Raw genomic sequence first — 19,553 nt, 5'->3', positions numbered from 1 at the left:
GGAGCCACCTGGGACAGTGGGAGGTGTCCCTGGATGGGTTTCAGGTCCCCTCTAACCCAGCCCATTCCATGATCTGCTCTCCTGCAGCTCCCTCTGGCTGGGGGCAGGGCAGCATTCCCAAGGGACATTTTTGGGAGCTGGAATTGCATCTCTGAACAAAGAAACCCTGAGCTCCACCAGCCTGAGCACCACAAACCCCTTCAGGAGCCAGAGCTGACACAGGGCCAGCTTTTAGGATCAATCAAATCCATTCCAACGCTCCAACAGAATCTCCCTCCCATTCCCACCAGCCCTGGCCCAACACAGGAGCCCCTTTTGAAGCATTTCCAGATGAAATCATCCTGGATCCGTGGCTTTAAGCCCCTGAATGATCCCAGTGCTGTGTCCATTTCTGGAGGAACCACGTGCAGGCTCACACGGATTTAAGTTTAAGATAATTACGGGTATTAGAGCTGCTCTAATGAACCAGCTCCTCTCCTCACACACAGCTCTGCTCCCTAAATCCAGAATATATCAACTCTTCCCACACAAAGATCCAATAAATGCAGCAGCAGGGAGAAAATGCAATTAACCCCAGGGAAATGGTGTCAGGTGCTTTGGGGCTGTCCCTGAAACTCCTCAGGGATGGGTAAGGGAGGTTTTTTATCCTAAATCCATGAGAAGGAGCTGGTGGCACCACCACAGATGGGAGAATTCCTGGCCCTTGGGGGGACTGGAGAGGAGATGCCAGGGTTAACTCCAGCTCTTTTCCATGGAGTCATCCGTTTGCAGCACCAGATGCTGCTCAGCTCCTGGCCCCAGAGGGTCACATCCAAATAATCCCCACAGGCTCCCTTGGGGACACACGGAGCTGCCACAGGGCTGTCACCGAGCCTGAGGAACAGCAGGGCCTGGGAAATCAGCCCTGGCTCCATCCAGGCCCTGCCATGGGACACGGTTTGGGCAGCTGGGGTGAGCTGGGCTTCGGGAGCTGATGGATTATCCACTCCTTGAAAGGATTAACGGGGCTTGGGGTGGCCCCTCTGTGTTCAACAGAACAGCTGGGACCTGCTCTGGGCTGGAACAGGCCAGTTGCTCCTGCAGGGAGACCAGGATAACACCAGGATAACACTGGGATAACAACCAGACACTGACCTGGCTGCTCCTGCATGGACACCGGGATAACACCAGGATAACACTGGGATAACACCAGGATAACACTGGGATAGCACCAGGATAACACCAGGACAACAACTGGGTACTGACCTGGCTGCTCCTGCAGGGAGACCAGGATAACACCGGGATAACACTGGAATAACAACCAGACACTGACCTGGCTGCTCCTGCAGGGAGACCAGGATAACACCGGGATAACACTGGGATAACACCGGGATAACACTGGGATAACACCAGGGTAACACCGGGATAGCACTGGGATAACACCAGGATAACACTGGGATAACACCAGGATAACACCGGGATAACACTGGGATAACAGCCAGACACTGACCTGGCTGCTCCTGCATGGACACCGGGATAACACCAGGATAACACTGGGATAACACCAGGATAACACCGGGATAGCACCGGGATAACACCAGGACAACAACTGGGTACTGACCTGGCTGCTCCTGCAGGGAGACCAGGATAACACCGGGATAACACTGGGATAACAACCGGACACTGACCTGGCTGCTCCTGCATGGACACCAGGATAACACCGGGATAACACTGGGATAACAACCAGACACTGACCTGGCCACTCCTGCATGCAGACCAGGATAACAACCGGGATAACACTGGGATAACAACCAGACACTGACCCCTGCATGGAGATCAGGATGAGACCAGGATAACACCGGGATAACACCAGGACACTGACCCAGCTGCTCCTGTATAACACCGAGATAACACCGGATAACACCAGGATAACAACCAGACACTGACCTGGCCACTCCTGCATGGAGACCGGGATTGCACCAGGATAACACCAAGATAACACCAGGACAGCAACCAGACACTGACCTGGCCACTCCTACACAGAGACCAGGATAACACTGGGATAACACCAGGATAGCACTGTGATAACACTGGGATAACACCGGGATAACACTGGGATAACAACCAAACACTGACCTGGCTGCTCCTGTACAGAGACCAGAATAACACCAGGATAACACCGGGACAACAACCAGACACTGACCTGGCCACTCCTGCACAGAGACTGGGATAATACCGGGACAGCACCAGGATAACACCAGGATAACCTGGCCATTCCTGCATGGAGACCGGGATAACACTGGGACAACAACCAGGTACTGACCTGGCTGCTCCTGCACGGACACCGGGATAACACCGGGATAACAACCAGACACTGACCCCACCACTCCTGCATGGACACCAGGATAACACCGGGATAACACCGGGATAACAACCAGACACTGACCTGGCCATTCCTGCACAGAGACTGGGATAATACTGGGCTAACACCCGGACACTGACCTGGCTGCTCCTGCACGGAGACCAGGATAACACCAGGATAACAACTGGACACTGACCCCACCACTCCTGCATGGACACCAGGATAACACTGGGATAACACCGGGATAACAACCAGACACTGACCTGGCTGCTTCTGTATGGAAACCAGGATAACACCAGGGTAACAACCGGACACTGACCCCACCACTCCTGCATGGACACCAGGATGAGACCAGGATAACACCGGGATAACAACCAGACACTGACCTGGCCATTCCTGCATGGAGACCAGGATAACACTGGGATAACACCGGGATAACAACTGGGCACTGACCTGGCTGCTTCTGTATGGAGAGCAGGATAACACTGGGGTAACACCGGGATAACAACCGGACACTGACCTGGCCATTCCTGCCTGAAGACCGGGATGACACCGGGATAACACCGGGATAACACCAGGATAACAACCGGGATAACAACCGGACACTGATCTGGCCATTCCTGCATGGAGACTGGGATAAGACCGGGACAACAACCAGGTACTGACCTGGCTGCTCCTGCACGGACACCGGGATAACACCGGGATAACAACCAGACACTGACCTGGCTGCTTCTGTATGGAGACCAGGATAACACTGGGATAACATTGGGATAACACCGGGATAACAACTGGGCACCGACCTGGCCATTCCAGAATGGAGACTGGGATGACACCGGGATAACACCAGGATAACACCAGGATAACACCCGGGATAACACCGGGATGACACCGGGATAACATAAGGATAACACCAGGATAACACCAGGATAACAACCGGCACTGACCCAGCCACTGAAGGGTCACCCTGTGGTGGAATGGGACGGGAGACGGTGCCCAGCAGAGAGGGCCCAGCCCCAGGACACAGCAGGAATCCAGGCCTGGCACATGGGGTGCCACAGGGAGGATGGAAGAACAGGGATGGCACCGCAGAGGGACAAATCTGATCATCCGAGGGACAATCCCAGGATCAAACTGGCTGCAGCAGCAGGGGACGGGTGACCTGAGGTGGCAGGACAGGATTGAACAGCAGGGTCACAGCACCAGCGCATGCCACCTGTGGATGTGGCACTTGGGGACACGGCCTTGGCAGTGCCAGGGGACAGTTGGACTCAGTGCTCTCAGAGGGTTTTTCCAACCTACATATTCCACGATTCCATGATCCCTGAATGGGTCAGACCCTGGCAGCTCACCCTGATGTCCCCAAGTGAGGCAGAGCTTTTGCTGGAGCCTTTCCCTGCATGCCCGGGAGCCCCCTGCTCCCATCACAGCCCTGCCACCTCCGTGTCCCTGGGAGGTGACATCTGTGACCCAGTGCCACCCAGCACTGCAGCAGGAGAAGGGACTGGCCTGTCACCAGCACAGACACATTGTCATGGGGATGAAGACAGCACAACTGCTTCATCCCAAAAATGACCTAGGAAAGACCTGGGAAAGACACTTTTCCTGCTCTTTAACCAGATTTTGGGATCCTTCCCAGCCAGCAGCTCCTGAGGACAGCCTGGACCTCCTGCTCCAAGCACAAGGACACCCGACACAGTGTCACAGCCAAGGGACAGGACCCCCAGTGTCCTGCAGCCCCTGCTCCAAGCCCTGGGGACAGCACAACCCAAAGGCCACAAAGGCCACAGCACTCCCAAATCCATGGAAAACAGGGAAGGAGCAGAGCAGGGGGCAAGGCCCATCTGGCAGCAGCTCTGCACACGATTAAAGTCTATATTTGACACACAGGAGCTGCCCTAATCTCGGGAACGAGGATTTACCCGCTAATTACTCTCATTATCCAGGTCCTCCCCAACAGATGGCACATCCCTGTGTGGGGGCAGGAGCTGCCCAAGGGACAGGGGGGATCTCAGGGCCATGAATGGCTGAAAAGGTTAAATTGTGAGGGGACAGCAGGGCCTGGCATGGGGCTGTCCCTCAATGGGGACGTCCCTGTGTGAGGTGTGTCCATGCGGCCAGGACGAGGGGCAGGACAGTGACAGATCCTTATCCCCAGGACAGTGACAGTCACAAATCCATGATCCCCAGGACAGTGAGAGATCCAGACCGCCAGGACAGTGACAGTCACAGAGCCATGCTCCTCAGGAGAATGACTGTCACTACAATCCCCAGGACAGTGGCAGATCCAGATCCTCAGGACAGTGACAGTCACACCGCCATGACTGCCAGGAGAGTGACAGTCACAGATCCCCAAGACAGTGACAGTCACAGCCCCATGATTGACAGGACAGTGACAGTCCCAGCCCCAGGTCCCCAGGGCAGTGACAGATCTGTGATCCTTGGGACAGTGACAGTCACAGATCCATGATCCCCAGGACAGTGACAGTCACAGATCCTCAGGACAGTGACAGTCACAGATCCAGATCCCCTGCACAGTGACAGTCACACCCCCATGATCCCCAGGACAGTGACACTGACAGTCACAGGTCCCCTGCACAGTGACAGTCTCAGATCCCCAGGACAGTGACAGTCACACCCCCATGATCCCCAGGACAGTGACAGTGACAGATCTCCTGCACAGTGACAGTCACAGATCCATGATCCCCAGGACAGTGACAGATCCCCAGGGCAGTGACAGTCACACCCCCATGATCCCCAGGGCGGTGACAGTGACAGTCACAGGTCCCCAGGGCAGTGACAGTCACAGATCCAGATCCCCTGCACAGTGACAGTCACAGATCCATGATCCCCAGGACAGTGACAGATCCCCTGCACAGTGACAGTCACAGGTCCCCAGGGCAGTGACAGTCACAGATCTCCAGGGCAGTGACAGTCACAGATCCAGATCCCCTGCACAGTGACAGTCACAGGTCCCCAGGGCAGTGACAATCCCAGATCCCCAGGGCAGTGACAGTCACACCCCCTGATCCTAATCCCAGCTGCAGCTCCGAGCAGACGGCGGGGACACAGCGGGGACACAGCGGGGACACGGAGCAGCTGCAAACCCACCAGAACAAGGACAGGGAAGGCAGAACCCAACATTCCAAACAGGAATTCCATCCCAGCAGAGCCCCTTGGAGCTGGCAGGGCCACGATGAGGGATCCACACGGCCCCTGAAGCCTCAGGGACATGCAGACACCTGGATCTGGGGGACACAAGGAGGGGACACTTGGGGGCAGGCGCTCCCGGCCTCTCTCCGCAGGCTCTCGGCAGATTCCACATTGCTCCTCTCCTCTGCATTTCCCATGGACAAAGAGAACTCTTTGGATCATTTTGCCACCCAAAAATCAACACAGAAGCAGCTGGAAAGCAAATCTGGACCAAAGGGTGCCCAGGTAACACCTCCCTCCCCTCTCCCACAGCTCCAGTGCCCACCTTGGCTTTTCTCTTGGCAAAATTCCCCAGAGGGGGAAAAAATTCCCCAAATTTCCTGCAGGGAATGATGATTTGGTGGCCCCACCCATGGTGTGGAATGAGATGGGCTTTAATGTCCATCCCAACCCAAACCACTCTGGGATTCTTTGCCAAGACCTTTGGAGTTTCAGCTCATCCTTGCATGAAAGACTTTTGCCTTCAGTGATTGCCACAACCCAGGTGGGTTTGAGTATCCCCAAGAGGAGGCAGAGCCCAGGGACAGGACAGCCCTGAGAAGGTGCCACTTGTCCCCGAGCCACCGGAGGGTTTGGGGGTTATAAAAACATCTGAGAGAGTTGTGCCAGAGGGGAGATTCAGGCTGGACAGTGGGAAAACTCCTTCGTGGAAAGAGCTGGAAACCATTGGAAGAGGGGACAGTCCCCATTCCTGCAGATGTGACACTGAGGCATTCCCCGCCCAAACGCTCCACGGTTCCACGCTGAGGTGACACCGCCCTGAGCCGTGTCCCCTCCCAGGCTGGGAGCACATGCAGGGACAGCCATGCAGCGCTGGGATGGAGCGGGATGGGGGACACTGAGGGTGACGATGGCCCCGGCATGCGGCCGCGCGCGCGGGGGAGGGACAGACAGACGGACAGCACCTTTTTGGGCTTGGCTCCGCGCTGCGTGAGGAGGGAACAGAAGGAAGGTTAGACCAGCCCTGGAGGCTCTCCTAGGAACCCCCTCCGGGCTGCAGGAAAGGCAGGAGGGGAAACAGAATCAGGGAAATTGAAGTAAATTAAGGAGAAACCAGCCCTGGAGTCACCCCCTTGCTCTGGAGTCGCCTCCTGCTGTCCCCCAGCCCCAGCACGGAGGACTGGGGGGTCAGGACATTGCAAAGGGGAATAAATCATTTCAGGGTAAAGGGACTGGGGGGCCAGCATCTCCCAGGATGCAGAGGATGTGAGGACAAGGGGGAAAGGTTTCCCACTGCCAGAGGGCAGGGATGGGTGGGATTTTGGGAAGGAATTCCTCCCTGGGAGGGTGGAAACAGGCTGGGATGGAATTCCCAGATTTGCTGTGGCTGCCCCTGGATCCTTGGAAGTGTCCAAGGCCAGGCTGGATGGGGCTTGGAGCCACCTGGGAGAGTGGAAAATGTCCCTGGATGGGCTTTAAGGTCCCTCCTAGCCTAAACCACTCCAGAATTCCATGACAAACCAGCAGGAATGCCCTGGAATGCAGCTGCTCATGGAGCAGCATCTCCTGTCCTGACCCCTTCTCCACATCAGCAGCACAAAAAAATTCCAAGAACAATCCCCATTCCCCGATTTCAAGAACACTGAGGTTTTCTAAATATTCTCTTTGTCTTCTAATGAATTCCAGGGTGGAATTAAACCAGGAGGATGAGGCAGGGAGCACATGGAGCACAGGCTCCAGCAGTGCCAGGGGTTGATGGATCACACCCCACACAGCAGGAAAAGCCAAAAAAACCTTCCCAAATCCCTCTAACACGGGGCAGAGAATCCATTTCCATCCTCCCTTCTGGCTGGAGCTCACATTCACCAGGGTTTGAGCACAGTGAACCCCCAGGTGCTGCTCCATCCCCATCCCAGCTGTTCCTACTCTGGGGAGCAGAATTCCCACTATCTGGAATGGCAGCACAGGAGGCTGGGCTCCAGTGTGCCCCACCCCAGCCCCACAGGTGCCACAGAAGCTCCTTGTCCCCACCATTTCCTTTCCCACACACTGCCCACATCCCAGCTGGGCCCCCAGTTTATCCCCATGGAAAATCCAATTTCTACCCCAAACCACACAAACCCACCCCCAGGATCAGCCAGTTCCATCCCTGGTCCCAGGACTGGTGACCTGGGCAGGGCTGGGGGAATTGCTGGATTTGATGGTCCCAGGGAGTTTTTCCAGCCTCAATATTCCATAATTCCTCACTGCCCCACACCTGTATGGCCATTCCCAAGGACAGGAACCTGCTCCAGATTCCCATTCCTTAGGAAATATCCCTCACGTTTGGGTACAACACGTCCCTGTCCATGTCCCAGGAGCCTCTGGAGCTCCTGGATGAAGGCACTCAGAGAGGAGCTGCCCCTGCATCCCTGGAAATGTCCAAGGCCAGGTTGGATGGGGCTTGGAGCCACCTGGGATAGTGGAAGGTGTTCCCTGCAGGAACTGAGGGGCTTTGAGGTCCTTTCCAGGATTCCAGGAGGAAGCAGCCAGGGAATGCTGCTGAACTCAGATCTAAACGTGTGACACAGGACCTGTGCTGGATAATCCCTCGGGAACCCACTGATTCCTGGCCAGTGCCTGTAAATGACATTTTTTACACCTTGTTTCCCATGGGTTTTAGGAGAAATTTCCTTTTCCATGGGCATTTTATCCCATGCAAGTGTGTCCATGTGCTCTTCCTGAAGGGATGAAAACCCCTCAGAGGTGACAAAGTGCTGGGGTCACTCACCAGTTTGCTGGCCTTGGTGGCATCAAGGGAATCTGTGGAGAGAGCAGAAACAGGGCCATGAGCCTGAGGGACACCCCTGTCCCCATCCCAGTGTCCCTGCAGCCACAGGGCACCCAGCAGGGGAGGACAGGAGAATTTTGGGAAGTGGGAGTGAAGCAGAGCTGGGATCTGGCAGGAAATGGTGGCACAGTGGGCTGTGGGTTTGGGGGGACAGGGAATTCCTAATGGGAGCTGCTGGCTGAGGAGGGCAAACACTTGGATACACCTCAAAACTGGGGCAGTTCCACTGCTCTCCTTGGGCTGAATCCCTGGATTTCAGCGATTCCTGAGCTACGGGCACAGGCTGAATCCCTGGATTTCAGGGATTCCTGAGCTCCAGGCCGCTCAGGGACTGGCCGAGTCACCATTGCTGGGAGGGGTGAAATCCGTGTGTGGGTGACACTTGGGGACACAGAATCATGGAATGGCTTGGGTGAGAAGGACCTTAGATCCCACCTCGTGCCATGGGCAGGGCCACCTCCCACTGTCCCAGGGTGCTCCAAGCCCTGTCCAGCCTGGCCTTGGGCACTGCCAGGGATCCAGGGGCAGCCACAGCTGCTCTGGACCTCCCCACCCTCACAGGGAGGAATTCCTTCCCAATATCCCACCCAAATCTCCCCTTTTCCATTGGGAAGCCATTCCCTGTGTCCTGTCCCTCCCTGGCAGGTGTGCCTGCATTCCCACCCTGGCCCAGGTGTCCCCTGCCGTGCCGGCTCCACGGCAGAGCCATCCCTGCGCCTCCCACTGCAGTGCTGCTGCAGCAGCTGCTGTTTCCATGGAAACCCTTGGCAGGCAGCCACATCCCAGCCCTGCATCCCTGACAGCATCATCCCACACCCCACCTGCAGCCCGGGCTCCTCCTGCTCCGGGATGCTGGGATGGGGGGGGGGCTGGCACTGCTGTCTGTCTGTCCCAACCCAGTGTCCAGAGAAGGGTCTGGAGCTCCAGGAGCAGCTGAGGGAGCTGGGAAAGGGGCTCAGGAGGAAACTTCTGGCTCTCCAAAACTCCCTGAATTCCTGGAAGCAGGTGGGAGTTGGGATGTGGTCCCAGGGAGCAGGGACAGGAGGAGGGGGAACGGCCTCAGGCTGGGCCAGGTGGGATATTGGGGAAATTCCTCCTTGGAAAGGGCTGGCCGGCCCTGGCAGGGTGCAGTGCCCATCCCTGGGGGGATTTACCAGCCCTGGGCATGTGGCACTTGGGGACACGGTCAGTGCCGGGGAATTCGGGGGTGTCCAAGGGCTTTTCCAGCCTGAATTATTCCACGATTCTACTGCAGCATCCAAAGCAGAGAGCAAGGAAGGATCCACTCCGAAACAGAGAGGAAGGAAGAATCCATTCCGTTTTCCCCAGCTAATTCCTCGTAGAGCAGAAACCCCACCCACAAGCAACAGCCACCGCCCCCGGCCCAGCCCGAGCCGTCAATCCCGATGCCACGAACGCTTCCCACGGGGAGCTCCCGGCTTGGCACTCGGAGCCGAGCGAGCAGCCAAGGCAGGGAGCTGGCAGAGCCCCCTCCGGCAGCTCCGGGATCCCGCAGCGCCCGGGGAAAGCATTCCCGAGCCCAGGGAAGCCTGGCTGGGCTCACTGCCAGGGACAGCGGGTGTGGAACGCTCCGAGGAGAGCGGGAAGGGATCCCGGGCCCCGGGGGAATGGGCACGGCAAGGGGCTGGACAGAGGGACAGAGGGACAGAGGGACAGAGGGACAGAGGGACAGAGGGACAGAGGGACAGAGGGACAGAGGGACAGAGGGACAGAGGGACAGAGGGACAGAGGGAGGGATGCTTCAGTTCCACCGGGATGGGCAATTCCACCGGCTCGGAGCGCGGCGGTGCCCGCTGGGAAATATTCCATGGTTTGCCCCTTCCTTCAGGAAGGATTCCCCACCTTTCCAGGAAGGATTCCCACTCCTCCAAGGGAGATTTCCCCTCTGTACAGGAAGGATTCCCAACCCCTCCAGGAGAAATTTCCTATCCTTCCAGGAAGGATTCCCACTCCTCCAAGGGAGATTTCCAATCTCTCCAGGAAGGATTTCCCATCTCTCCAGAAAAGATTCCCACACCTCCAAAGGAGACTTTCAATCTTTCCAGGAAGGATTCCCAATCCTTCCAAGGAGGGATTTCCAATCTCTCCAGGAGAGATTTCCTGTCTTTCCAGGAAGGATTCCCACCTTTCCAAGGGAGATTTCCCATTTATTCAGGAAGGATTTCCCATCTCACCTGGGAAGGACTTCCCACCTCTCCCGGAGGGATTCCCACCCTTCCAAGGGAGATTTCCCATCTTTCCAGGAAGGATTCCCTCTCCTCCAAGAGAAATTTCCCATTTTTCCAGGAAAGATTCCCATGCCTCCAGGAGGGATTTCACACTCTTCCAGGAGGGATTCCCCATCCCCTTCAGGAATAATTTCCCATCCCCTCCACCAAGGATTCCCACCTCTCTGGGAAGGATTTCCCAGCTGGATCCTACCTCTCTTAGGGACCTTCATGGCAGCAGATTCTGGGGTTTCTGGGGACGTTGTGTCCGCTCCATCCTCAAACACCTGGATCTGGAAAAAACACAACGAAAATCCTTGCCCAAAATTCCCAAACAGGGAGACCAGGGCACAGATCCCTCTGGGAGTGGGTTCAGCAGAGCAGATCCCATGGTTTTGGCACAGATTTTTAATTTTATCTTTCTGGTTTTTCCATCAACCCTTCTGAAAACAGCCACACACTCCTTATTTTCATTGGGAGCATGGAATATTCACACAGGCAATGAGGAAAGTCAAAGCTCTGGATCTGACAGCCTGGAACATCCGTAACAGATTCAGGGATTTTTCTTTTGAACTATTTTTCGATGCATTTTTGCTGGATAAACATGGAAAATGAGGTTGGGAGGGATTAGATCCCTGAAAGAGAACCATGCCTGTGCCTCAGATCTGCACCTCCCCAATTGCTCCTGCAGGAATTTGTCTGATCCATCACACCTCCCACCTGCGAGCTCAGCTGAAAAACCAAAATAACCTGGGAAGCTGTCAGACAGGAATTCCATTTTGGGAAGATTCCTGACACCAGGAATAATGAAATTTGAATTAAAAGCCACAAAGAGACCAAGGAAAAGATGATGCCAAGGAAATCAAGACACCTGCAGCCTGGCAGGGTGGGAATTCTGAGTGGTCTGGGGGTTTCCCAGCAGGAACAGCTCAGGAGGGAATTCCAGAGCTGCTGGAGAGGCTGGGGACAGGGACACAGAGGGGCTGGATCTGGAGTGACACTGGGAACTCCCAGCACAGACTGGGCACAGGTGGCCATCGAGCTCCTCTGCCAAAGGCAGCTCCAGGTGATGCCAAAATCAGGGATTTCCACACACCAGCAAAGGAACAGCCATGCTTGGGATTGCCAGCTCGGGCAGAATCAGGGAATCCTGCAATGGCTTTGGTGGGAAAGGACCTTAAATCCCACCCAGTGCCACCCTCAGGGACACCTCCCACTGTCCCAGGTGCTCCCGGCCCTGTCCCTGTCCCCTGGACACTGCCAGGGATGGGGGATGCACCCAGCCCCATCCAGAGCCTTGTGCCCGGCAGCCTCTGCCCCTCCCTGCCCCTGCCAGGGGTGCCAGGGGTGGGGTCCCCCCTCTGTGCCCTGGGGGACACCGGGGACCCTCCCCGTGCCCCAGGGGGGCTCAGGACCAGCTCTGGAGCTGCTGGGGCAGCCCTGCACCCACAGCTTTGCTCTGGGACTGAGCACCTGGGGGATTTGGGGGCTGTTTATGGATGATGGATGGATGGATGGATGGATGGATGGATGGATGGATGGATGGATGGATGGATGGATGGATGATGGATGGATGATGGATGGATGGATGATGGATGGATGATGGATGGATGGATGGATGGATGATGGATGGATGATGGATGGATGATGGATGGATGGATGGATGGATGGATGGATGGATGGATGGATGGATGGATGGATGGATGATGGATGGATGATGGATGGATGGATGATGGATGGATGATGGATGGATGATGGATGGATGATGGATGGATGGATGATGGATGGATGATGGATGGATGGATGAATGGATGGATGGATGGATGGATGGATGGATGGATGGATGGATGGATGGATGGATGATGGATGGATGATGGATGGATGATGGATGATGGATGGATGGATGGTTGGACAGACAGATGGACAGAGCAGGGGCAGAGGCTGCCGGGCACAAGGCTCTGGATGGGGCTGGGTGCATCCCCCATCTCTGGCAGTGTCCAGGGGACAGGGACAGGGCGGGGAGCAGCCTGGGACAGTGGGAGGTGTCCCTGAGGGTGGCACTGGGTGGGATTTAAACTCCCTCCGAACCCAAAATTCGGGATTTTATGATCCCAGGAATGCCCGATTTCCAGAATCCATCCTGCTTCCCATCTCTGCTCCAGGTGTCCCCATTCCTTCCCAGCTCTGGAATTTGGGACGGGGGTTGAGCATCACTCACCCCACACCCAGCCCAGAGGATGAGGTGACAAAAAAGGGAAATGGCTTCCCACTGGAAAAGGGGAGATTTGGGTGGGATTTTGGGAAGGAATTCCTGGCTGGGATGGCATTCCCAGATTTGCTGTGGCTGCCCTTGGATCCCTGGAAGAGTCCAAGGCCAGGCTGGATTGGAGCAGCCTGGGACAGTGGAAGGTGTCCCTGACTGTCAGGGGGTGGCACTGAGTGGGCTTTGGGGTCCCTCCTGGTCCTGCAGACCCAAACTTTTCCCTGTAAACCCCTCCCAGCCTCTCCCAGCTGGCAGGAGAGGCCGAGAGAGACGGACAAAGGAGCCAGGTCCGTGTGTCCAGTTTGAATGTGGGGAGCTGGGAGTGTGCTGGAATTATACTGGGCAATCTCCCCAGCAGAGCAGCAGGGCTCCATCCAGCAGCTCCTACACACCAGCACTGTTTGGGTTGCATAAGAACATGAAAAGCTTCCTGCTGAGTTTGCCTCCATCTCTGGTGGGTGATGGATGATGGATGGATGGATGGATGGATGGATGGATGGATGGATGGATGGATGGATGATGGATGATGGATGGATGGATGGATGGATGGATGGATGGATGGATGGATGGATGATGGATGGATGGATGGATGGATGGATGGATGGATGATGGATGGATGGATGGATGGATGGATGGATGGATGGATGATGGATGGATGGATGGATGATGGATGATGGATGGATGGATGGATGGATGGATGGATGGATGGATGGATGGATGGATGATGGATGATGGATGGATGGATGGATGGATGGATGGATGGATGGATGGATGATGGATGGATGGATGGATGGATGGATGGATGGATGGATGGATGGATGATGGATGGATGGATGGATGGATGGATGGATGGATGGATGGATGATGGATGATGGATGGATGGATGGATGGATGATGGATGGATGGATGGATGATGGATGGATGGATGGATGGATGGATGGATGGATGGATGATGGATGGATGATGGATGGATGGATGGATGGATGGATGGATGATGGATGGATGGATGGATGGATGGATGGATGGATGGATGGATGATGGATGGATGATGGATGGATGGATGGATGGATGGATGGATGGATGATGGATGGATGGATGGATGGATGGATGGATGGATGATGGATGGATGATGGATGATGGATGGATGGATGGATGGATGATGGATGGATGGATGGATGATGGATGGATGGATGGATGGATGGATGGATGGATGGATGGATGGATGATGGATGGATGATGGATGGATGATGGATGGATGGATGGATGGATGATGGATGGATGATGGATGATGGATGGATGGATGGATGGATGATGGATGGATGGATGGATGATGGATGGATGGATGGATGGATGGATGGATGGATGGATGGATGATGGATGGATGATGGATGGATGATGGATGGATGGATGGATGGATGGATGGATGGATGGATGGATGGATGGATGGATGGATGGATGGATGGATGGATGATGGATGATGGATGATGGATGGATGGATGATGGATGGATGGATGATGGATGGATGATGGATGGATGGATGATGGATGGATGGATGATGGATGGATGGATGGATGATGGATGGATGGATGGGGTGGGTTTATCCCATTGTTTAAGGGATGGGGTAATTTTCCCTCAAGCTGAAGCAGGGAATGGCTGGACTCCTCCTGAAGGTGTTTTCCAACCCCAGCAATTCCTGAATCTCACCTGGATGAGCCATTGCTGCAGCCTCTGACCGTGCATGACCCAAAGGCCTTTCCAATGGGTGGGACAGCAATGCTGGGGTGGAGCCCAGGACCCAAATGCCCTCATTTTGTGCTCAGCTCCCCTCTGCCACCCAATCCCAAGGTCCTGGCAATGAGAGGCCGCTGGGTGGGACACAAACCAGCCCCGGTGTGCCAGGGAGGGGACAGGAGCTGGCTGGGACACAGGGGCTCCTTGGAGGGTGACCCAGGGAATCCACCTGCAGGATGTTTGCTCTGCAGGGAGCCCCTGGCTCCTGCTGCAGCACACGAGCAGCAAATAGCAGCAGCTACAGCCACACTGTGTGTGTTATCTCCTTCCAGGTAAACTCAATTTCATGAAAATCCCTTGGATCTGCTTGCAGGTAAACATCTGAGATTGATCCCAAACTCCACCTGCTGCAGGTGGCAAATACAGGGCACCAGAATGGAACAACTGGGAATACACCACAGTTTTCATTCCACAACCTCAATATGTGGAATGTGCAGAGGATGAGATTCCACCTGCAGAACCCCAAGATCTGTGCAGAGGGTGAGATTCCATCTGGTTTTAAACTCAATTTCATGAAAATTCCTTGTATCTGCTTCCAGGTAAACATCTGAGATCGATCCCAAACTCCACCTGCTGCAGGTGGCAATATAGAACAGCAAAATGGAACAATTACATTGGGGAATATAATTGGGAATTCACCACGCTGCTTTCATTGCAGGACCTGTGCAGAGGGTGAGATTCCACCTGGTTTTAAACACAATTCAATGAAAATTCCTTGGATTTGCTTCCAGGTAACATCTGAGATCGATCCCAAACTCCACCTGCTGCAGGTGGCAAATACAGAGCAGCAGAATGGAACAACTGGGAATTCACCACAGCTTTCATTCCACAACCTCAATATGTGGAATGTGCAGAGGATGAGATTCCACCTGGTTTTAAACACAGTTCAATGAAAATTCCTTGGATCTGCTTCCAGGTAAACATCTGAGATCGATCCCAAACTCCACCTGCTGCAGGTGCTAAATACAGAGCACCAGAATGGAACAATTATATTGGGGAATATAATTGGGAATACAACACGTTGCTTTCATTGCAGGACCTCAAGACCTGTGCAGAGAATGAGATTCCACCTGCAGAACCTCAAGATCTGTGCAGAGGGTGAGATTCCACCTGGTTTTAAACACAATTCAATGAAAATTCCTGGGATTTGCTTCCAGGTAATATCTGAGATCGATCCCAAACTCCACCTGCTGCAGGTGCTAAATACAGAGCAGCAGAATGGAACAATTATATTGGGGAATGTAATTGGGAATTCACCACACTGCTTTCATTGCAGGACCTGTGCAGAGGGTGAGATTCCACCTGGTTTTAAACACAATTTCATGAAAATTCCTTGGATTTGCTTCCAGGTAACATCTGAGATCGATCCCAAACTCCACCTGCTGCAGGTGGCAAATACAGAGCACCAGAATGGAACAACTGGGAAATCACCACAGCTTTCATTCCACAACCTCAAGATCTGTGCAGAGGATGAGATCCCACCTGGTTTTAAACTCAATTTAATGAAAATTCCTGGATCTGCTTCCAGGTAATGTCTGAGATCGATCCCAAACTCCACCTGCTGCAGGTGCTAAATACAGGGCACCAGAATGGAACAATTACATTGGGGAATATAATTGGGAATTCACCACAGTTTTCATTGCAGAACCTCAAGATCTGCGCAGAGAATGAGATTCCACCTGCAGAACCTCAAGATCTGTGCAGAGGGTGAGATCCCACCTGGTTTTAAACTCAGCTTAATGAAAATTCCTCAGATCTGCTTGCAGGTAAACATCTGAGATTGATCCCAAACTGCACCTGCTGCAGGTGCTAAATACAGAGCACCAGAATGGAACAATTAAATTGGGGAATATAATTGGGAATACACCACGCTGTTTTCATTGCAGGACCTGTGCAGAGGGTGAGATTCCACCTGCAGGACCTCAAGATCTATGCAGAGGGTGAGATTCCACCTGGTTTTAAACACAATGTAATTAAAATCCCTCGGATCTGCTTGCAGGTAAACATCTGAGATCGATCCCAAACTCCACCTGCTGCAGGTGGCAAATACAGAGCAGCAGAAAGGAACAACTGGGAATACACCACAGTTTTCATTGCAGAACCCCAAGATCTGTGCAGAGGGTGAGATCCCACCTGGATTTGGAGCGAGCTGTTCCCTCCCCTGTGAGAGATGGGAAAATCCCCAAATTCCCTGTATTTAACCACCACCCCAGGGCCCCAGGGCCCCAGAATCCCGGGATGCCACCCACCTGGGACTGCCTGACGAAGATGCCGTGGTTCTCCTCGCAGGTGAAGTACTTCCTGCCCTGCACCGTGCCGTCGTTCTTGCCCTTGGCCTCGTCCAGGATGACCCCGACCCATTTGCCGGTGGCGAACAGGGTGGCCCCCACGTAGGCCACGGTGCCCCGGTGGCCCTTGCCGATGACCTCCACGCGGGAGCCCACCTTGAGGGGCTTGCTGCTGCTGTCAGAGCTCATCCTGGCCGTGCTGGAGGCCTGGCAAAGAGAAAAGAGACCCTCAGAAAGGTGGGGTGGACACAGGAGTGGAGGTCGGGATGGGCCATCTCCGTCCGGCCCCGCTCGCCTCCTCCAATCTTTTTATTTTGGGTGATTCCTTCTGCTCCCTTAACCAAGCTCCATCTTTTCCCATTTTATCAGCATTCCCTTGGGTTTCCAGCCTGGGAATTCTGTGCCCAGGAGCAGACAGAGGTCATTGTCCCATCTGGTGGCTCCCCTGGGTCCATATTGGGATGGTTCATCTCCCTCCAGCCCTTTTTATTTGGGGTGATTCCTTCTGCTCCTCAACAGGAGCCACAAACCATGGCACAGCCACCAGCAATGGCTCACCAATCTCATTTATCCCCTTTTATGAGCCTTAGGGGGGAAAAAACCCCACAAGAGCAGCACAGTCAGCCTTAACCAGCCCATGCTCCATCTTCTCCCATTTTATCAGCATTCCCTTGGGTTTCCAGCCTGGGAATTCTGTGTCCAGGAGCAGGCAGAGGTCACTGTCCCATCCCAGGAGCAGGCAGAGGTCACTGTCCCATCCCAGGAGCAGGCAGAGGTCACTGTCCCATCCCAGGAGCATTCAGAGGTCACTGTCCCATCCCTTCACACCATTGGGATCTGGTGGCTCCCCTGGGTCCATGTCAGGATGGTTCACCCCCCTCCAGCCCTGCTCACCTCCTCCAGCCCTTTTTCTTTTGGGTGATCCCTTCTGCCCCCCAACAAACCGTGGCACAGCCACCAGCAGTGGCTCACCAAGCTGATTTAGCCCCTTTTATCACATTTTTATAAGCCTTGGAATCCTTGGTGGAATCCCCACCCCTGGAGGGATTTAGAACCTCAACAATTCCATGATTCCAAGTCATCAAGGTTACATCCACATTTGTATTTCAGCAGGCACCAGGACACTCCAAGGGGGACATCCTGAGATGCCCCTGGGCTCGGGTGGGGTTATCCAGGTGGTCAATGCTCTTGGAGCAGCAATGAGCTGATGGATGTGAGGGACTCCATGGGTACTGCAGACCCTCAGGATTACTGAAATCCCAGGGAAATTTGTTGGGATCCACCCCCAGCAACTCCTGCTCTGCAATCTGCCTGAGCAAAACAGATCAATCATGGAATTCTGGAATGGTTTGGGTGGGAAGGGACCTTAAATCCCAATAATTCCACCCCCTGCCATGGCAGGGACAGCTTCCACTGTCCCAGGCTGCTCCAAGCCCTGTCCAACCCGGCCTTGGACGCTTCCAGGGATCCAGGGGCAGCCACAGCTGCTCTGGGCACCTTCAGAGGGAAGGATTCCTTGCCAAAATCCCAGCCAAATCTCCCCTTTTCCAGTGGGAAGCCATTCCCTGTATCCTGCCACTCCGAGCTCGTGTCCAAAACCCCTCTCAAGATCTTCTGGAGATCCTCAAAACCCTGACTGAAACCTTTCCACCCCACTGCCTCTATCCCAGAGGGGACTCAGATGTTCCCTGCCCTGCTCAGCTCCATCCTCCCACCCATCCCAACCTCCCAGCAATCCCCAAAACGGGACCAGTTTGGAATTTCTCCCACCCCACGTGTCCCTGGTTCTGCTCACTGTGCAGAATTGTGGAATTTTGGTGGCTCTGGGCCTGGTTTCAGCCAAAGAATCTGCTCTTTATCCCAGGAAAACAGAGCCTCTTTCACCCTGCAGGGCTGGGGAGGCCCTGCAGACAAACCCCAGCCACGGGGGTTTGGGACATTGAGGGAATCCTCAGCCTGTGGAAGAACCCTGGGCACTTTGGAAGCTCCTGGAATCCAAGCAAAGCACCCCCTTCCCCTGCACATCACATCCCAAGGCTGGAATGCAGAGTGAACCCACCCCAGTTTGGGGTCTTGGGACTAAAACCAGGGGTGTGGGTGTTCCCAGGAGCCCGAATTCCAGGTTTTGTCCAAACACAACTGGTAGAAATCAAACATCATGAAATCATCTTATATTAAGACCCAAAATCCATCAAACAACAAAGAAATCCAACACCTCAAAGGAAAAAATTGATGTTCCAATTATCTCCCAAAGTTCAGGCAGCAACATCCTGAGAGCACCTGGAAAATGGTGTCCTAGGTGTTACAGAAAATGAGAGCAGAGCCCAGAGGAAAATCCCAAGTCCCCAGGACATGGGAAAGTTCTTGGAGGAGGAGATTTTATCCCTCCTGGTGTCCATGTGGCACCTGCAGCCAGGTAAGGCCCCCTGGATGTGACACATTCCAAGCCCTGGGGCACCTCTGGCCATTCCCTGTGTCCTGTCCCTCCATCCCTTGTCCCCAGTCCCTCTCCAGCTCTCCTGGAGCCCCTTCAGGCCCTGCCAGGGGCTCTGAGCTCTCCCTGGAGCCTCCTCTTCCCCAGGCTGGACATTCCCAGCTCTCCCAGCCTGTCCCTGACAGACATTTGCCAACCAGCACCAATTTCACAGAAACTCCTCCCGAG

General features: G+C 54.6%; 1 protein-coding gene across 7 annotated transcripts in view; it reads right to left on the bottom strand.

Annotated features, from left to right (window-relative positions):
- DCTN1 (dynactin subunit 1) overlaps window positions 1–19,553 on the bottom strand; it is a 66,347-nt gene that overhangs the window by 28,886 nt on the left and 17,908 nt on the right. For 4 of the 7 annotated variants that reach the window (XM_036382395.2, XM_036382392.1, XM_036382391.1 and 1 more), the window contains exons 2-5: window positions 16,853–17,098; window positions 10,764–10,842; window positions 8,262–8,293; window positions 6,457–6,477 (exon numbers count right to left, since the gene is read on the bottom strand). In XM_036382395.2, coding sequence (XP_036238288.1) covers window positions 6,457–6,477; window positions 8,262–8,293; window positions 10,764–10,842; window positions 16,853–17,080 — 360 coding nt within the window. In that variant the 5' untranslated portion in view covers window positions 17,081–17,098. The remainder of the gene's footprint in view (window positions 1–6,456; window positions 6,478–8,261; window positions 8,294–10,763; window positions 10,843–16,852; window positions 17,099–19,553) is intronic. The other 3 variants (XM_036382394.1, XM_036382396.2, XM_036382397.2) reach the window with 1 other exon arrangement.

Source organism: Molothrus ater, chromosome 4 (assembly GCF_012460135.2).
Source record: "Molothrus ater isolate BHLD 08-10-18 breed brown headed cowbird chromosome 4, BPBGC_Mater_1.1, whole genome shotgun sequence".
Lineage (NCBI taxonomy): Eukaryota > Metazoa > Chordata > Aves > Passeriformes > Icteridae > Molothrus > Molothrus ater.
This window is presented reverse-complemented; position numbering and strand designations above follow the sequence as displayed.